The sequence below is a fragment of the Pteropus medius genome, unplaced genomic scaffold, assembly GCF_902729225.1.
Source record: "Pteropus medius unplaced genomic scaffold, Ma_sr-lr_union100, whole genome shotgun sequence".
NCBI classification, from domain to species: Eukaryota; Metazoa; Chordata; class Mammalia; order Chiroptera; family Pteropodidae; genus Pteropus; species Pteropus medius.
In genome coordinates, this window is record NW_024352787.1 from 10,986,173 (window position 1) to 11,008,115 (window position 21,943).

The 21,943-nt window shown below is 38.0% G+C and overlaps 1 protein-coding gene across 1 annotated transcript in view; it reads right to left on the reverse strand.

The window, feature by feature from the left end:
• RELN (reelin) overlaps nt 1-8,196 on the reverse strand; it is a 458,093-nt gene extending 449,897 nt beyond the window's left edge. Inside the window, exon 1 of the mRNA XM_039849355.1 lies at nt 7,672-8,196. Coding sequence (XP_039705289.1) covers nt 7,672-7,897 — 226 coding nt within the window. The 5' untranslated portion in view covers nt 7,898-8,196. The remainder of the gene's footprint in view (nt 1-7,671) is intronic.
• Between the last annotated feature and the right edge of the window lie 13,747 nt (nt 8,197-21,943).

Genomic DNA, 21,943 nt, shown 5'->3' on the forward strand with positions numbered 1-21,943 from the left:
TTACTTTTGTGACCACTCTCCTCAATATACTCAATTTGGAATTTCCTTTGAAATGTGCTACATATTAAGAAGGCATAAGTGAACAGGCATGAGTGAAAAGCTCCTAGCTGTACATACAATGCTTCAAATATCCTTGTCTAATGTTGGTTGACTGTACCAGACGATAATAACAACTGCGATCTAATAAGCTTCTATTGTGTGCCAGGTGCTTTAGATCCATTACCTAATTTAATAATTGTAGCCCTGAAATAAAGCTATTATTATTTCTACATTAGAAATGAGAAAACTGAGGCTCGGAAAAGGCACACAACCCAAAGTGGCAGAGAACAGATCTACACACGGTCTGTCTGCTGCCAAAACTGAACTCTTTCTACTACATCACTGTGCCTCTCCGGATTTCTCTTTTTAGTATAACAAGTCTGAGCTCTTGGCCAAGAAATCTCTGAATATTTGAGCTGGAACAGATATTAGAGTTCACATGGTACAAAACAATAGAGCTTGTTCAAAAAAGACTGTGGGACAGCCCAGGGCTATACACCTCCCTTCTTAACTCCCAATCTAGTGTTTGCCTTACACCAAGGTCCCCCACCCCCTTTTTAACCTCTGTTGAGTGTCAAGTACCTAAAAAGGTGGCATCACTATTTCGTAGCTATGCAATGGCAATTATGAGCGTTGGTAATGACCCAGCAAGTAAATGAGATGACTTGAAGTGACTGAGATGATAGAAACAATCCTTCATCAATTTACCAGAAAAGATTCTATATAATCGAGCACTCAAGACATCTCCAATTGAGCTTCCTTTGAGATCCAAGCTAGTTCAATGTGCAGTTTTCCAGTTTCTACAGTCTCCCAAAATGTTGTATATATGTGCTGCTGTGCATGAACTTCAGAATCTGAAGTTTGACCATATAACTGACAGTGGGGAAAGTAGCTAACTCAGAATTAAACAGCTACAGTCTTGAAGGTTCTTCTGAGAGATTTTATAGTATAGAAGAAAGGCCCACTTTCCTATTAGGAATAACTAACCCATAAATTTTAAAAGGGCAAGTGCATGTCACAGAAAGAAAAATAACATTAATTTTTTAAGAGAGCAATATAAAAGCCTAATAACCCACTTATATTATTGCAAATATCCAATGAGTACAATAATTGATATAAATGTACTGATATTTTTCAGGAGAGAAAAAGAGTAGAGATGGTGACAGGAAATCTGAAGGGAAGAAAGAAAAAGAGAAAGAATAGAAAGAGCAAAGAAATAGAGTTGTAAAACAGAAAAGAGGAAGGACAAGGAAAGGGAAAGCAAAGACGTGTGACACGGCAGAAGGAAACAGAAGAGGAAAGACAATGAAAACAAATGGAGGAAGAGAGAGTCAAAGGGAAGAAGCAGGTCAGATACAGGTGGAAGGAAAGTGGGGCAGAGAGAGAAGATTCTGAGGTGAGTGTAGCAGTTTTTGGCAAATTATTACCATGCCTTCTCCAGGTCACTTGGTATGTGGGCACTAGTGTACATCAACAACCAGTCTTACTTGAAACTCTCATGAGCTCTCCTAAAGTTTCAAAGAATTCTCTAATCAATATAAAATTTAATTTATTTTGTTTTCAAAATAAAGTTTTATTTTCCTAAGGAAAGCTAATTCAGCATTAAAACGTAACCTGAGTTTTCAATGTTTACTTTGGAACCTCAGGGTTCTTATAATTTTCTTTGTGGCATTCTAAAAATTACCTTAGCTTTGTTTTTTGAGTGATTAGAGCTGCCGTTAACCACAAATCAAAATTTGTACATTTGTACTGATCCTTCTGCACATCCCAAAATCCAGTAACTATACTTGGTTCCTACAGGAGATTAAATAAAGAAGAAAAAAAAATGTATAGCTTTAGAGAATCACACATTTTAGAAATAATTGGTTAACCCATAAGTACAGCACTCAACTCTTCAGAAGCTCTGCCTTCAGTGAGATGGGCATGGCAGGTGACCATGGTGAAAATTACTCTCTGAGCTACACAACTGATACTAAAGTGAAATCTCCTTATGGGGAATTTCCTGAGAGCCAAGAATAATTTTTTTAAAAATACACCATTCCTGTGTTTGACCAGTCATTCTGTGATTTTCATATTTGAAAACTGAATTCTAATTTCTGTAAATGTGTTTTTACTACACCTTTGCTAAAGCTCAATGAGATTGAAATTGTACAGTTTGGTTATTTTATAAACGACTCTAAAATGGGTGGGGTGAGGGGTGGGTTAATCACTCAATGTTTCTTGAAACCAAAACATTTAGGTAAATGCATTTCCCTTTTTATATATATGTTATTTCATTAGTTACACACAGCCTAAACCATTTTTCTCTGTTCACAGTAAATCTGCCTATTCCAAATGAATATGTTCTGCTAACCTTCTTTTCCTGACAGAGTACAGAGCCGACCATTTTTTCTATTTCTGATGACATAGAACTTTACATTAAAAAAAAACTTTATATTTTCATGTGAGAATATGTCCAAGTTTTTTTAAATGCCAATATTCAAAAAGTACTGATCATTCAATTTATTTGTTTTCAAAAGTAAAGGCTATTTTGAAATAAAGGGATCAATGCATCAGCAATTATATGTAAAGACTAAAGACGTAATAAATAAGTGTCAAATTAGCATTGAAATAATCATTAGGACAATTATAACTTAAAATGCAATGTATCCTAAATAATTGATAAGGTAAGGTTCCCAGATTAGTCTATAAAGTTGACCCATTTCAGAGAGGAAAAAAAATAAATCAAAGGTAGAATTTTCTTTTAAATGGAATTAATTTATGAAAAACTTTGGAAGTCAATAACATTGACATTAAAATCTTGTTAAAATATCTATCACCTAATTTTTAAGTATAAAAAAAATTTATTTTAATAAGATAGTTCTATAAAATACATATGATTACAATGATACTTTCTTATTTTATTCTTCAACATTTTTAATGAAAATAGAAATAGTTTAAAATAAACATTCATAAAAATTGGAAGGAAATATTCTAAATAACTTCTAGTTATGTATTGCTGTGAGTGAAGTAAGAATATCTGCCTAAATGAGATGTTTTCATTTAAGCAGTGATTTTTACAGTGATCAACATCACTTTGAACAATGATTTTTAAATAACAGAGATTTTTAAATTATAATTCTAAACAGCTGATTTTTTAGTTTACAGTTCGAATTGAAACACAGGGAATATAAATTGAAACAACATTTATATAATTTAGGAAACAACATGAACCACATCAATAAAATATGTTTGAAATAAATTATAGAAAGTGAAATGAAATATATGACAAGTAGAGCAAAATGCTTTAAAATCCGCAATTTTCTTAGTCATATACAAGGACACAGTTGCAGTTCACTTATAAATTACATTTGACAAATGATTCTGAGAGTTTAAATATGATGGTTTTAGAATATGAGACATATAAAAGATAAATAACCATATACCTGATCAACAAGTTACCTTAGCAATATCAGATTAATTCAAATAATAAAATCACTCCTTTGAACAAAATTTAATCTGGAGTATATTAACCAAAAATTATGTCTAACATTTATGTAAGTCCCATATTTGAAAGGTCATATTGCACTGTCTTTGAACAGTGATTTTTAAATAACAACCAATTGATTCCAGAACACAAGTATGCATAATAGTAATACTGGCAATTGTTAGGACAAAGTCTCCTAAATACTTTACCCTGATTGTATCTTTTTTTTTTAAGGTAAATGTTGTTTTAGCAGTAGAGATTGGTTTTCCCACCCACTCCACAATATGATTAAATAAATAATAAAATGGAAATGTAGCATGAAATAACCAATAGTGATATAGGATTTTAAAAATACCAAAAAAAAAAAAATCCCCTTTTAAAAGCATCATGCCATATCATCATTTCTGCTTAAGGCAAAATTGTTTTCCTTCAATCATTTTAGAGTATATGTTGCACTGTAACAGCACATTTTCCCCACTTTACGCCAACTGAAATTTATATAATATTATTAACCAATGTTATCTCAATAAAAAATTGAATTTTTTTTAATTCAGATAAATTGTCTCACCAAAGCTCAAGCACTTTCGGCAGACTCATTCATCTATGCTTGGTTTTCATAGATAATGTTTTTGTAATGCCTGACCTCTCCTTCTAATGGTCACTGAGTAAAGCCCATCTTAAGAGTAGATAGGTCCTTAATGAAATGATTTCAGCAGTATCTGGTCTTTATATCCCTAAATATATTATTTGCCTGTTCAGTGATGCCAATATTTTTTTAAACAAAAAGGGAAAATATCTTTCCACAGTTGTAATTAAAACTGTGGGAAAATTTAATATTGACAGCTATTGGCACATTCACTATAAACTGAATGGGGGAAAGGGGCTACAATCAAAAAACGGTAAGTAGTTACCTGAAAGGTAGGAGTGAAAGAGGGATTACCATGGGAAAGGCAAGGAACAGACATCAATTCAAAACCATTGCGTGTTTTGCAATAGGCCTGGTCCCTAGGAAAGGGAGCAGTGCATCTACTGGACATTGCTGGGAAATAGAAATAGCTACCTGACTGGACCATCTAGATTTCCATTTCTATTTTCCCATCATTTGCAACTTTCTACCAAAAAAAAAAAAAAACCCTCCAGGTTTGGGCCTGGAAACCACATTTCAGAAACTGACCATATTTTGGAATTTAGGCAAAAAAAAAGGAAAGTCTAGAAAAAAGTTCTGACCCTGAGGCCTTTTTTTCTAATTCAACAGGATGTATGTGAGACCTCTTTTGCTGACCTTCTACGCTGTGGTATACTCATGCAAAGACACCACAGTTCATTGTTACTAATGATGCCATTTCAAGAGAGTCATTCATAGCAAAAAGGTTTAAAAGATATAGAAAGATGACAAGAGAGGTACCAAACGACATCCCCTAATTAAGAGATGAGAACTAGAAGAAGCAATCGTGCGGTTTACAAAGTTGCCAGAACTGCAAATAGGCGAGTATACCACTTAACATTGCACATATGTGGCAATTCTGTTAGACACATGAGCTTCAAATTCTTTAGTATTATATATTTGGTTTTGTTTTTTCAAAAGACTTTCAATAGAAAACTTTAAAAAAATACTACACATTCAGAAAGCCATCATTTTGAACCACCCTTATACCAGTCTGACATTTGCGTCTCCATTTCACATTCTGAGCTCTGTCACATAGCATAAGTCCCAGAGGACAGTTGACATAGTCTCATTTACAGTCATATTCTGTGTTAGGTGCCACTGTACATACCACCTCTATCTCAATGCATTCTTTTAGGTTAAAAAGTGACGATCATCAGCTATACCCAAATACCATTTTTCCAAATGCTAAGTTCAATGTGAATCATAGATAAGTGATTTTTCCTGACATACTGCTATGTTTTAAAGATTCAGAAGCTTAGAAATAAAGTCTCAAGCAAAAAATTTTAGCTAAATGACCTTCTATTTTGTTTCCGTATAAAATGAGTCAACCATAAAAGTATCTTAAGTTTTCCTATCAACAGTTCAATTTTTAAAATTATTCATACATGTTTTTGGCATTAATTTTCAAGTCTAAGAACAAGACATACATGTAAGCATCATTTCGTTTTTAAATATTTCTACCTGTAGAACAATTTCATAGGGAAAAACTTACTGAAGGTCTATAGCTATGGCCAGTTACAAAATCTAAATATTGACCAAAAGGTAATAGGAATTTTAAATCTGAAATTAACTATTCTCAAACCTTATAATAATTTGATCTTCTTAAACTTATATAATAAAATTTCTCTATCTGTTCTAGTAGCAGAAAAGAGGTAGAAATCGAGACTCTCCTTCCCCTCAACATCCAACTTGAAGTATAACATAACACTTTATTCTATTGTTTCACCCATTCCTTTTTAGACTAAGGGATGTGATTATGGAGAGTCTTAAGTAGACTTAGATTTGCTAGCTTTATAACAAAAGCAAATACTATATCATATTTTGGTATTTTTAATTTGTCTATGCTGGCACCTTACAAAGGATGTGGAAAGCAAAAAAAGAAATAAGGCTTTGTATTATCACATGCTCTTCCATCACAACCTGACAATCATACCATTTAGCTCACCCTTGACTCACTTACCTATCACTCTCACACATAGAACTAATAATAGGCAAGCACCTTTGCTAAGAGTCACAGAAGGTGATGGGCTCAATCAATCAGTCTACGTCTTAGTTCTGGGTTGCCATCATATTGACTGGTCTTTCCACTTAAAGATTCTCATGATCCCAGAAAAACACCAGATTTTTCTTGGGAGGAGAATCTGGTAAACTCTTTTATTACAAGGACTAGTTACAGACAATTTTCAAAATTCTGTATTTCCACCAAATTAGACTTCTACTTTACAGACAAGGCTGCCACCATGCCACAAGGAAGTTGTAAAAGCACTATTTTTAATCTCTAGAAAAATATTTTAGGTTACATATTTTAAAGAACACATAAAGTTTAAGAAAAATTGAAAACAAGGATTCTTATCATTTTTATATGCATGTTTATCTGAAACTCCAGCAGCTTCGTGGACTTTCTCCTGCTATGTCAATAACTGTTAGCCTACAAGAGATCGAAATTATAATATGAGATTACTAGACAATAGTTTCTATTTGGTTAGGTATAAGTACTTTCGCCTTGAAATTCTTATCAAATAGTGCCTGCCATGGCTTAAAAGCTCCATGGAAGTGAAATATTCCTGAATTCCTTCCAGAGGAAATACTGTAGGCTATACCTTTTTATTTTCCCACAAACTCGATTTACTAGTTTATATTAATTAAAACTACAGTCACCACATAAAATTCTATTGCTTGGAGCTAAATTTTACTTCAATATTTAATTTTGATAAAGGACTTCATAATGATCCTTTTTGAAAAGGTACCTTTAAATCATAAGGGGCTTACAAGCCTTCACCTGGAAATTAAAGCTGTGCAGATAAAAGACGAAGTCATTAATAAAGATCAGAGAGATCATTCTAAATACAAGCAGCACGTAAAAAGTAAGAGAGGGATCAGGAAAAGCATCAGTTACTGACATTTTAAACAACACTTTAAAAACAGAGCTGGGAGCAGCCGCTACCTTTCAGGAGGGCTGCTGGACAATGAATAAAATGGGAAGGACTCCTGGCTGGTGAGCAGCGGGAACTTTGCAGCGCGCGGCCGACCGCGCAGAGCGGAGGAGGACCGGGGCGCGTCCCTCAGTCACCAGCCCGTCCGCAAAGCCGGGTGCCAGCCCCAAACCCACCCGGGAACCCTTCGGGCGGTGGGTAGGGAGGAACGGGAGCAGGAAAAAGGTCTAGAACCCAAGTACTGGGTTTAAGAAAACGAGATGCGCGGAATCATTCAAAGTGTCAGCTGCACGAACGACGAGTGAGGGGAAAAGAAACCGACCCCCCGAGAATTCTCAGGCGTTTCTCTCAAGAGCCAATGTGTGTGGTCTGTGGAGGGTGGTGAATAAAACCCAACTCGAGACTCTATTCTAACTTTGCTCTCTGTCCCACCACAGAGCGCAGTGTTGAGGGAAGGGTGGTCTTGGTTCTTGTTTAAATGGCCTCTTGAAAGAAGGAAAGGAGAAAGCGCTGCGCTTGCAGGCGCACCGGGTTGGGCGGTGAGCGCGTTGATGCGTGGTACCTACCATGGTATTCTTGTCCCGGTACGTAGTAGGTGGGGTTCCCCGCAATGTGCAGGGAAATGAGCACCTCGCCCTGCTCCCCATCCCCTTCCAGCTCCCCGTGGTGGGTGCACAGGAAAAAGAAGGGCGAGAAGCGGGGGTAATAGCCCACCGCCGCGCGCGCCCTCAGCGTCGCCCCCAGCAGCAGCGCCAGGAGGAAAGTCCGCGCGGCCCAGGAACTGCGCTCCATGCCGCCGCCGCCGCCGCCGCCGCCGCGCCCCGGGAGCGCCGCTCGCTCATTCAGTTTTGGAGACACCGGGACCGGGAGGCCACGCGGAGGGAAGGCGAGAAGACGGCGGACGGGAGCAGAGCGGGATCGGGAGCGGAGCCCCGCGGGCAAGTTATGCGGGAGACAGCGGCTCCCAAAGTTTCTTTGGTCCGCGGGAGAGCGGGGCCGGGCTGCGGGCGCCGAGAGCGCGTGGTCCAGCGCGTCGTCCGCCGCCTCCGTGCGCCGCCGCCGCCGCCTCTGCGCGACGCCCCTCGGTCAGGCCTGGGAAGGAGCCCGCCCCCCTCCACACCTTCTTAAAGCCCCGGGCGCCGAGTCTCCCCCCTAACACTCCGCCGTCGCCACACGTGTCCCGGCCACTCCTCCGCCCCCGCGCGCCGCCTCGCGCGCGCCCGCCCGCCCCCGCCCTCCCCGACTCGCTCGCCCGCACCTCGCGCGAAGTGCGGCGCACAGCCCCCGGGGGCCCCAGCGCCCGCGTCCCGGTCGCTCCTGGAAGGGCCGATGAGGGGAGCCAGATGGGGGTATCGGAGGGTGCTGTCGGGGGCCATGGGGGTCTACGAGTCTACAGTAGGGGACGCGAACGCCCGGGAGAGAACCTCCTGCCCAACTGTAGGAACAAGAGGAGGAAGCCATCCTCTTTGGCCCTCAGATTTCCCTCTATTTTCAGAGAGGAGGCGCAGGGGAAGGAGAGGGGCGGTGAGGACGGGAGCTGGCGCCGGGTTCTTTGTCTGCGCCGGCTGCGCCCCGCGCCCCTCCAGGCTCGCCCGCCTCCGAGGCGGGGCGACCCGCACATGTTCTGGGGATCGCCCGCGGCCCCGAACTGCGAGGGGCCCAAGCGCTCCTTCACATCCTGGCCTCGTGTGCTTCCCGCTGCCCTCCGCCCGGCTCCTCGCCTCAACGACATAGCCTCATCTGTAACGGGATTTAAAATAAGATTAAGCGAAAGTGGAATTGGCAGCCTCGAGTGGTGCCTGGAAATGGTGATTTGTGCTGCTCGGGTGTTGGGGATTGTGTGGCAGGAAGGACTGGCGGAGCTGAGCCCCGACAGGCGCTCTTCGCTGGACTGTTCTGTTATTCATTGCTGCTGGGTTCTTCAGGCGAGATGGTTGTAATTTTGAAAATCGGTGTTTATTTCCTTTAAATGTCAGCTACGACCAAAGTCCCTGAAATGGGGGAAGGGGAAAACGTTCTGGGGAGATGCTGGCCGTGGTGATTGAATCGGGTGGTAATGAGCTGCTGCACATAAGACTGCGGGGAAGTGAAATAAAAAGCACGTTTTTAACCGAGGATGGCTGACAGGAGCCCTGCGGCATTCGGAGATGGGGAGCGGGGTTGCCAGGTTTTAATGCCTCTCCCCACCCACCCTTGGCTTGCCCCGTAACCCAGATAAACCTGCACATACAGAAATGAGTAGATTATAAAATTGGAAGGGATGGTGTCTTTGCCTGCAATTGTGGGGTGGGGGTAGGTGTGAAAGGCAGGGTCCAAGGGGAGAACTCCGTAGTCACTTAGTAGCAAAAGAAAGAGATTTTTTTCTTCCTCTTACCCAGGTCGAGTTCAGGCAGGTAGAAAGGGCCTACTTTTAGCTGCCTTCTGGTTTTCCTTCAAAATCCCTGAGAGCTCAACTGAAATTATATGTGTGTGTGTGTGTGTGTGTGTGTGTGTGTGAGTGTGTGTGTGTGTGTATACATACACACACACACATCTCAAATATCATATATATGTATATTTGATGTAATAATTGTTGCCACTGCAGCTCTGCCATGGGTGCAGACTATGTGCACTATAGTTAAGTTACCTCATTTAATCCTCGCACCACCAGGAGAAGCAAAAATTACCCCCACTTCACAAGGAAGGAAACAGAAATGTCCATTTGTTCCATGTCAGTAACAAAGGCCGGATGCAAGGCAGCCTGGGTGCTGGCTCCAAAGGCTCTCACCGGAACTGCCCTGCAACCTTCTACTATCCTAGGTAAAAGGGAAAATACCACCACTACCTGTTTTGGGCAGGCAAGGTTGCCCCAAACAGAATTACAAGAAACACCCACAGCTGGCAAGACTATTACCACGTCTTCCACTCCAGTTATGTGAATATAACCTAAGACAAAATGAATCATTTCTAGAAAAAAATCCAAAACTATTGAACATTTTTAGTTAACACTTTAAAAATGTATACTGTGTGCTAAGCACTGTCCTAAGTACTTTATATATATTAACTTCTTTAATCTTCATAACAACCCTATAGTAAAAGTAATATTGATATCCTCATTTTACATATAATGAAACCAAAGCACAGAGAAATTAAGTAACTCATCCAAGGTCACACAGCCGATAAGTGGGAGAGCTATGACTCGAACAGGCTGATTCTAGAATCTCAGCACTTAACCCTGGAAAACACCTCTAAAGAATACATGTTGATGTTAGAAGAATTCGAAGAGAACTATTCTTTACCTAATGTCTGATTACCTCCTTTAGGTATAGTTATTCTCATTTTTTAGAAAACAAAGTTGAGCTTTATAGAAGAATAATTTATCAAGGGCACTCAGTAAGAAGAAAAGCCTGAGATCAAATCTGGCCATACTTGATCCCAGGTCATTGCTTTAAATAAATCACCTTTAGTAAAGCGCTGATACTTGGTCCAGGATATAACTGGCACTTAATTCAAAGAAGGTCCCCAATTCCCAGAGGGTCCCCCTCTTTCTACTCTATAAGAAGTACTCTCTCCTGTATCTCTCGCCATAGCTTTCCTAACATTCAGTTTATGTGACAGTTTATTTTTCAACCTTCCCCCTTTTTGTGCTTTCTTAACTTTTTACAGCATTACTTTGCTGTGTGCATTCAGACAACTTTTACACTCTTAACTACTCAGGCTCAAATCTCTGACTACGGCCCCATGGTTGTTCATTAACAGGCACAGAGACTGTTTAAATAATGCCCTGAGTGGTATTGAGCTGTTTAAAAAGAGGGTAGATGCTGGTACAATTTACTTAGCAGTCCTTTAGACTGGATTGTGCCCTGATAGTAGTAGAGGCTCAAGTGCACACATCTGTGAGATTTTCTTGGTTGAATCCAGTTCAGCTAGTCATTTTTAGTACTTTTTAATAATCTTAAAAATAAATCAGGAAAATACATAAGATGGATATAGAATGACCTCGAACATTAGGAATAGCATCTTCTTACTAAAGCAGTTTACTTTAAGGCACACAATAAGGTGGCAAGCCAGGTTACAGTTCAAAATTTCCAGTTTCCTAGCTCACGTGCTTAACTTTAGATCTTACTTCTATTTACTGAAACATGAAAAACGTCTTCAAGAATATTTGGTCCACAAAACCTACAAACCTTCAAACTAAATGGAAAAATAGAGAAGTGCTTTTCAAGATAAATTGGTTTACATTCAAAAAAATATCTACAAAAAAAAAGGTGGTATCAGGGTGAATCTGTGGGAAAGGGAGTTTAAAATGGGATAAGATTCCTTTATAATTAAAAGAGCTTTGAAGTGATAGTCTAACCAAAAAATTACACTTAAAGATTCTTAGACTATAAATCCTTTCTTGAAGATAAGTAGAAATTATTTCCCTGTATTGAATTTGAATAATCATAAGACAGTGGGAATTAAACTATGCATATGTATGTATGTGTGTATGTATATATATATATATGTATGTGTATATGTATGTATGTATATATATATACACATACATATGTATATATAGAGAGAGATCAAATGCACAACTTCCAAATCATTGGGAGATGATATTTTTTAAGTCAGACAGAAAAAGTTGAGAACTATATAATTTCACTCCTTCGTGGGATATAAAACTGAAAGCAACTAGTAAATCAAGACAAACAGAGACTCATGGACATGGATAACAGCTTAGTGGTTACCAGAGGGAAAGGGGAGAGGGGGGAAGTATATAACGATAAAGCAGGTCAAATATATGGTGACGAAAGGAAATTTAACTTTGGGGGGTGAACACAATGCAATATATATATATATATATCATAGTATTGAATTGTACACTTGAAATAATTCTATTAACCAATATAACCCCAATAAATTTAATATTTTTAAGTTACAAGAGTTCACTCACTGATTTTTTCGAACCAAACATTTTAATATGTATGGGAAAGTTAATCTCTACTCTTACTTACAATGTAAAAGTCAAGCAGAAAGTCTATAAAATAAAAAATATATAAATATAAATATAGAGATGGTGAATAACTGAAATCAATCTACTCTATAGGCTTCAAAATGGCCAAATAAGAGAAAATCCATCCTTACATAGTAGTTGGTAAAGATATTAAAACTATTACCCATAAGACATGGTACAATCTGAAGAAATTGAGGCTCTTAAGGTTAACTAAGTCTTTAGGGAATTAAACTTCAGTGAGAAAGGTGAGGTATTTGAGGATTGGCTCTGATATGAATGTCCTGCCAGGATATGTTAACTTAATGCACCCAAAAATGAAATACTGAAATGAGATAAGCCATGGGCGAATAAAAAATCATTACATCATAAAATTTCTGAAAAAGAACTCGATTCTTCAACACTAAAAAACCCTTTTTTTAAGCTTCTCTGATTCCGGGGATTTGCACATGCTCTTTCCTCTCTCCTGGAATGTCCTTCCCATTTCGTGTGTCCTAACTGCACACCTTCAGCCCTCCCCTCCCCCACCTCACTCCTCACTTGGATGCTGTGGACTCATCCTCCAAGTCTCTACACGTTTTTGCCTCTGAAAGACCTTTTTGGACCAGCACTCTTCTTCCTAAATCAGGTTCTCTATTGTTACATTGTCCATTATGGTAGGCCTTAACCTACATGTGTCTCTTCAAATCAAAATTAAATAAAATTAAGTTCCCTAGTCACACTAGGCACATTTTAAGTATTCAATAGCCACATGTGGCTAGTATTTACTGTATTCCACAGAGAACTTACAGACTGTGATGGTTAATTTTATGTGTCAATTTGATTAGCCCAAAGTGTACCCAGAAAACTTATAAAACATTATTTCTGAGTGTGTCCATTAGGGTGTTTCCAGAAGAGTTAGCATTTCATTGGTCAAACTGAATAAAGTGGATGGTTTTTTCCAATGTCAGTGGGCATCATCCAATCCACTGAGAGCCGAAATAGAACAAAAAAGTAAAAGGGCAAATTAATTCTCTCTGCTTGAGCCGAAACATCTATCTTCTCCTGCCCTCAGATGTCTGCACTCCTAGTTCTCAAGTTTTTGGACTCAGATCAGGACTATCAAGCCTTCACACTCTGACTGAATTACATCACTGGCTTTCCTAGTTCTCCAGCTAGCAGATTGCAGATAGTGGGACATCTTGGCCTCCATAACCATGTGAGCCAATTCCTATAATAAATATAGGAGACATATATATTTCTCTGGAGAACGCTTACTAATACATACGTTATTTACATCATTGCAGAAAGTTTTATTGAACAACACGTTGTATACTGAATAGGTGAATGAATGCTCTGTCGCTAACACATTCATTCGATCAATATTTATTAAACACCTCCTATGTGCCAGTCAAATTGCTAGATGCAGTGGACACAGCAATGAATATAGCTAATAAAGCACAAGTCCTAATGGGATTTAAAGTCTTCAGTGTTGGGGATGGAACAATTAACATTACTATAAACAAGATAACTTCTGCCACTGGTAAATGTTATGAAGAAGTAAAACAGGATGATGTGTTACAGAGTGTCTAGGGCAGGGAGCTTCCTTCAGATTAAGGAATCAGGGAAAACTTCTGTGGTAGAGTGAAACTAGAGCTGAAACTCCATGAACATGGAAGAGCAGTTCTGCCAGAGCACGCAGCTAGTATTAAGGCCCTAAAGCAGGACCACATTTGGGATATTCTAAGGTTCAAGAAGGGCAGCAGAAGGGAAGAGCAGTTAGGAAATAGGGTGTAGGATCATGAGGAACCTCTTTTAACTCATTGCCAAACTTGTGAGATATAAAGAGAAATCTTTAGAAGTCAAAAATTAAGTGAAAGCAGGAATTCAGAGATAAGCCGGTAAGTTCCCAACCCACCCAGGACTCTGTGATATCTGACCATTTCAATAGACCTTGAACTTCCATTCTGATGGCCATGTGAGGTGTGGGAACAGGAGATAAAACTTTGGGCCTGCCCAAGGTGGGATGAATGATTCGATAGTGCTACTCTAAGTGGGTTTTGCAGATCTGCCTACAAATTATCTATTGCCAGTACAGAGATATGTACAGAAATTGAGAGTGTTTAGAAACGTTTATAGTAATTTTATAGTGCAATAACATTCCATTCCAAGCAGCATTCCATTTTTCTTGTAACTTATTTTGGTTGTATTTTATAAAAGTATCTGTCTGTGATAGATTGCAAACAAGTAGTTTCTGAAGCACTGTGAGAGGAACCTCATGCATAAATATTTACCCATCCTCAATAGCTAGATTCTCAGTGAGACGGTGAACTAGAAAAAAAATTTTCCTCGTTTGTCTCAATATGGGCATAGGGTAGTTATGGCAGGGGAATTCTCACAACAAAATTTGAAACCACAATCTGGTTCTTAAGAGTTTGTGGCCCAAATTATGCTTCTGTTTGATTTGAAAAACCTCCAGGCAAGAATTAATTTTAAAGTGGTCCTAGATTGAAAGTGCTCCCAGGCACCTGGCAGAAACAAATTCAAAATCATTTAAGTCATGCTTCAAAGAATTACAACAGATAAAGATGCATTGAACATATGTTCATAATCAAAAATCACTAACACTGTGAGAAAACAGAATCCAGCGAGTCAATAGAAACAGTAGATAACCAGAATCAGACCCACGAAGACTTCACATGTTGGAATTGTTAGCTACAGAATACAAAGTGTAAATATTTAATAAATTTAGAAAAATGAAATTATGTTTCAAAAATAGAAGTAAGAATAAGGAACCATCAAGAATAATCAGGCATTCTCAAAATGAAAAATTTGATAACCAAAATTTAGAACTCTAAAGACAGAGACATCTGCTTCTCGACAGTATGGAATATTAAACATTCTTGGAGGACTTCTTCCTGTAAAACTACTAGATTCAGCATAACATGTAATTTTCTTGTGTTATCGGGCTCATAGAAAGTAAAGGAAATCACTAAGAGACCAGGACCTTTTAAAAAGGGACCAGCCATGAGGGGAGACCAGGACTGTGGGCAGTGAGCACATGTGATTGTGGGTTCCCAGTCACATTGGGAACTCAATATATCAGCAGCTAGTACTACAGATCAAAAAAGGAAGAAAATGGAGTTTTCAATAAACTCCATTTTTGAGTTGAGACAATTGGTTATCCATGTGGGAAATGATAAAATTGGACGTCCACCTCCCAACTAAGGCCACAGGCTTAAGTATAGGGCCTTTCACTTGCATGAGTCTCCTCCAAGGCCCTGAAGGGGCCTAGAAATGGGTTCACATGGTCATATGTTTTCATAAAATTTGAAAAGATATTTTGACCACATTGGTTAAGATCAATGTGCCTTTCTATTCTAACTACCTCTTTATGACATTTCTCTTTGTGTAGACTGTCACTGGAGTGACTGTGAGCATGTTTTCATACTTTAATTTTGAGAGGATATGGTTAAAGAGAAATCAGTTTGGAGATTCACCACATTTGACTTTAGCTGGGTATTATTATGTGGTTTGCAATCACTTTGTTCACTTAAGCTATTGCTAGCTTCTGTTTCAGTAAAGAATAACTTCCAGAAATACTTTTGTTCTCTACTATGTGGACCTAACTAAAGTTATGATATATAAATGCTGATTAGAGATATCACAGTCTGTGTCCTATGGCCCCTGGCACCAGAAATATGTGGATAGTGGAGGGGTAACAAGGTATGAAATGTGTGGAGCCAGAAGCCAGTTTGCAGAAAATTCTTCCAATCATAAGATGTTTCAAAAGTTCTCTTCTGTCAGAAATACATGAAATAATGCATTGTTTACAAAGATAACTATATATTTTTTATAAGATCATCTGAAATGTAATTTAACTTAATTAGAATTCCTATATTCAAAAGGCATAAACCTGTAATACCACTACAAACAGCAAAGACATCTATAAGTGAAGTCTCATGTTTCATAACTCTCAATCCATTGAATCACATATTTAGTGTGTCTAACGAACTTTCCTCTAACAGTCTGATGGTTCCAAACAAAACAGTACACAAAATTGTCACCTGTGCAGTGCAATAGCCTGAAGAAACAAGTGTTCCAGTGACAAAGCTAAACATATTGATCAGTAGACCTAGGTATGTAGTATAAGTATGAGTAAGTTGATAATTGCATTCATAATTATTGATTATACCAATATTTAGATAGGATGAGGAAGAATTATTCTAGGAAATGTCAAAAACCTAAAACAAAAAATTTTAATGGTTTAAAGTTTTAAAAATGTCAAAAACTATCTTCTTATATAACAAAAGGAACTCAAAACTCTGATAGCCAATGTCATTAAGACAAAGAAAAGAATTAAGATAGCCAAAAATATATAGGTGATAAAAATGAAAATAGAAGAGATCATGAAAATTATGAGAATTAGTGCCCTCCAAAACATGAAATAAAAATGAGAAGATGAAAATAATATAAAGAAAAATACGGTGAATATGATCCCAGAACATACATGAAGGTCTGGAGCAGCTTCCGTTTGACAAATTTGTTGACTCGGACAAACACTATGATTTTTTATTTTTTCTCCTATTCAGATAGATAATAACTTCACTCAATACCATTTAATGAGAGTTTGTAAAACAATTTTCAAAATAGTGATCCCACTAATATTTATAGAGAATTAAATCATATGATGAACAAAAGAGCTTCTCAAATACATATTTTGAAAAAACAAGTTTTTAAATGGTCAAGCCACTATGAGATTTTGTTTGAGCTATTGCAAGAGTAAAGGATTGCTTTTATTGTTTTGTTTGTCAACTCTTTTAACAAGATATATGAGTTTGCTCATTCCAAATGGATGTTCAGACTGGATAAATTTATTAAGATCCCTCAAATTCATGAAGACCTCTCAAAGCATAAGAAGTCTATGACATATGAAGCAGTTTATTGAAGCATACACAGCCAAAAAATGTAGGAAAAGAAGTATTATAGAAGTGGGTCAGGCAGTTCATTAATAAAAATATTATACTTTTCTGGATTTTGTAATGTTTTTGATAACTTTTTAAAAATTTGTACAGTTATAAATTTTTCTCATTCTTAATAAACATTCTTTTTTATACATAATTTATTATTTTTCTTAAGAAGGCCCCCCAAGTTATATATAAATCTCATGGCCCACAGGCCTGGATCCACCTTTGCTGAGATAGAATATTCAGCCAATGCGCATAGGTGTGGCTTTTTACCTGATGTTAACAGGCAGCATCAATTCTGACTCTAGATAGAGGCATTGTTTTCAGGTGATTGTGCCCATGCTGTATCAGTTTTTACATATTTTTAATATTAAATGAGACTCACACTACAGACTAAAAACTCAATTGCTAAAATAAAGTTTTAATGTGAAAAGCAAAACTTCAAAACTTTTAGAAGAAAATATTGAGCTAGATATCTTTCATTTGTTGTGCCCCTCCCCCATCCACTCTCCACTCTTCTTCACTATGACCTATGCTCAAGATGTTGACCTATGCAGATGACACCAACAGTGTGCCTGTGTCCTCCATTTTCTGGGTGAGTTTGGCCAACAGGGAGATGAAGCAGTAGACCGAAGGGAGAAGAAAATGACATCAGAGTCTTTAAAGTGCTCGAATTAGGATGAGGTAAATGAGACATTACACTTTGAAATTTGTCTCTCTACAGTCTATCTAGTCTTGCCTTCTAGACCTCAGTTCAGATGTAAACTAAATTTTCTCACCCGTTTTCTATATCTTTTAGCCTCTTTGTTACATTTCATGTCAATTTGTCTCTCTACCGCATTTAAGAGAATTTCTTTGAAAACCAACTGAGGTTGTGGCTGAGTGAGACAGAGGGCTGCTGGAGTCCCAGGAGCTCCTCTTAAATAGCCAACACACAAACTTACTTGCTGACAGACTCTTCCTCTGAGCTTCAGTGCTGGGGAAGTAGCTCGAAAGGCACCAGGGACATATAGGAAGGAAATGAATTGTCTGGCTTCAGGGCAAGAGCTACAAACGTGACTTTCTCCCAGACACAAGTTCTGGTGGAACCATTGTTACTTTGTTGAGCCCACCCTCTTCCTGATGTGCAGATGCAGGTGGTCACCATATCTGAATCTCTATGAACCTGGCTAACAACATTCACCCTACCCTGGTTGATTCCCTGAGACCTTGCCCCACCCAACTTGCAAGCTCACCCAAGTGCTCTTCCATATAAACAGCCTGTCTTGGCTCATGCTGAGAACTTTCCTAAAATCTTTGAGGGGGTCACAAAACCAAAACAAGTAGCATCTGGCCTCAGTGTGCTCTATACCTCTTGCTGAGTAGCCCCAAGCTCTGCACTAGTGGCAGCCAGCCTCAGTTCACGGCTTGACCTCTTCAGGCATCTCCAAGACCAGTACGAGTGGTGCCATCTGCGGATTGCTTGGTGGCTCATGTCAGGTGGCCCCAGGCAAGGCACAGGCTGCGGCCAAACTTAGCCTGCAGGGTGGACCCCTCCCAGGAAGACCCAAGCCAGTAAGCCTAGTGGTTGTCTTCAGACCAAACTGGAGCACTGTGCAAGGTTGTGTTCAAGGACGATACACCCAGAAGGCAGACTGAGCAGGTACCAGAGCCCCGCTAAAGTGAATCCTGCTCCATAGGGTCAGCCCTTCACTAGCCAATACTCACAACCAATCAACCTAAGCGTAAATCCCTTCCACTAATATGCAAATAGCAACCAAGTTTCAGCTACAAAAGGAGGGCACACATAACCCACACAGGGACACATCTGGAGCCCCTGGGGAAGACTGAGTCACTGAGCCCCACAGGACACCTACTATGTAAGGCCACTCTAGTAAGACTGGGAGACATAGCATATCTACCTATTACATAGAAACAAATATAGAAAGGCAGCCAAAATGGGGGACATTCCAAAGAAACGTGTCCCAAACGAAAGAACAGAACAAATCTCCAGAAAAAGAACTAGACAAAATGGAGACAAGCAATCTACCTGATGCAGAGTTCAAAACACTGGTTATGAGGATGCTCAATGAACTTAGAGGAAGATTAAATGAACTCAGTGAAAACTTAAAGAGATAGAAAACATAAAAATGGAGATAGTTAACATAAAAAAGAAGCAGTCAGAAAAAAGAATTCAATAACTGAAATGAATAATACAGGGAATCAACAGTAGATTAGCTGAAGCAGAGGATAAAATCAGCAATTTAGTTAAGGTAAAAGAAAACATCAAATGAGATCAGCAACAAGGAAAAAAAATCTAAAATATGAGAATAATGTAACACATCAAATATACCAACATTTGCATTGTAGGAGTACAGAAGGAGAAGAGAGACACCAAGGATTTGAAAACCTATTTGAAGAAATAATGATGGAAAACTTTCCTAACCTAGTGAAGAAAATAGACATACAACCCCTGGAAGCCCAGAGAGTCCCAAACAAGATGAACCAAACGAGGCCCATGCCAAGACACATCATAATTAAAATGCCAAAGGGTAAAGACAAAGAGAGAATCTTAAAAGCAGCAAGAGAAAAGCAATTAATTATCTATAAGGGTACTCCCAAAAGACTGTCAGCTGATTTCTCAACAGAAACTTTGCAGGCCAGAAGGGATTAGCACAAAATATGCAAAGTGATGAAAAGGAAGGATCTACAACCAAGATTACTCACTCTACCTAGCAAAGCTATCATTTAAAATCAAAGGACAGATAAAGAGTTTCCCAGACAAGAAAAAGCTAAAGGACTTCATCAGTACCAAACCAACATTACAGGAAATGTTAGGGAGACATCTTTAAGAGAAAGAAGAAAAAAAAAGACAAAAATATGGATAATGAAATGGCAATAACTATGTATCAATCAACAATTATTTTTCATGTAAATGGATTAAATGCTCCAATCAAAAGCCATAGGGTGGTTGAATGGATAAGAAAATGATATGCTGCCTACAAAAGACTCACTTCAGATCGAAAGACACACGGAGACTGAAAGTAAAGGGATGGAAAAAGATATTTCATGAAAAAAAAAAAAAAAGCTGGGTAGCAATACTTATATCAGACAAAATAGACCTTAAAACAAAGGCTATACCAAGAGACAAAGAAAGACCCAGTAATCCCCCTTCTGGGTATTTTTCTGAAGAAACCCAAAACACTACTTCAAAGGGACATGTGAATCCATATGTTCACTCCAGCATTACTTGCAATTGCCAAGATATGGAGACAACCTGGGCGTCAATCAATGAATAATACTCACCCACAAAAAAGAACAGAATATTGCCATCCGCAACAACATGGATGGACCTACAGGGTATTATGCTGAGTAGAATAAGTCAGAGAAAGACGAATGTCATATGATTTCACTTACATTTGGAATCTACAGAACAAAATAAACAAAAAAAAAAACAACAGAAACAAACTTATAAATACAGAGAACAGTTTGATGATTGCCAGGTGGGAGGGGGATTGGGGAGATGAGTGACAAAGGGTAAAGGATTAAGAAGTAAAAATTGGTAGTTACAAAATGTCATGGAGATGTAAAGTATAGCACAAGGAATATAGTCTATAATATTGTAACAACTATGTGTGGTGTCAGATGGGTACTAGATTTATTGGGTAATCACTTCTAAAGTTATATAAATGCCTAATAGCTATGTTGTACACCTGAAACTAATATAATATTGCATGCCAGCTTTAATTGAGAACTTTTAAAAATATTTTTAAAAATATGTACAGCTTTTTGTATATTAATCACCCCTTAATAAAGTGGCTGTTTTAAAAAAAAAAATTGTGAGCAGAATCATGTTAACAATAATAATGAATAATATAGTAATAAATAACTGCACATATTAGAAATTTAAAAGTTAAGTTGTGGAATATGTATGTGTGTGTGTGTGTGTGTGTGTGTATATATATATAATTTAACTTGAGGTTGGTGTAATCAGAGTTTGTGTTCAGGAGGAGCATACTGGCCAACTTCAATCTTTATTAATAAGAGTTTAGTTTAATTAAACATCATGTTTAATATGTATGTCTGTACAGGGCTTACATTGCAGAAGGGTGATCAAAAAGGTGCAAAGGTGGAAGATTGCATGAGCCTGAGCACCACTTGCCAAGCCCAGACAAGGCAATATGAGAATGGAACATTATGGACCAATCTCAATCACTCATGTACAAAGATGCACCAATTCTAAACAATCTACTGTAAACAAGATAATACAGGATGATAAAGTTGGATTCTCCCCATGACTAAAATAATTATTCTACATTACAAAAGCTCTTCACTCTATTAACAATTAAAGAAGAAAAATTAAAGAATCTTTTCAGTAGGTATAGGAAATTTAGCATCTATTTATGATGAACTCATAGCAAAATGATGAAAGATATTTGCCAAAACATTCTATAAGGAACATTATTCTTGTTGGTGAAACATTAAAAAGCATTCCTTAAGATCAAGAATGAGACAGAAATACCCTCCATCATCATTTTTATTTAACATTGTACTGGAGCTCCTGGTCAGTGAAATAAGAACAGAAAAAGAAAAAAAAAAATACATGAGGATTGGAAAGGAACAAACTGAATTCTTAGTTGGCAGTTAATTTCTTTCTGCATATTGAATATTTCATTACATTGTCTGTGGGCTTTCATTATTGCTATTGAGAAGTCAACTGTCATATTAACTGCTGAAGATAATCTGCATTTTTTTTCTGGCTCTTTTAAGAATTTTGTGTTATCTTTGGTGTTCTTCAGTTTAACTATGGTACATTTACTTTCTGCATAAAAATCCAACTAACTTTTGTAACACATATTCATTATAATAGTTTGTATATGTTACAAATAATTTGATTACCTACATGGAAAACAGGAGAAAATATAAAATGATACTACT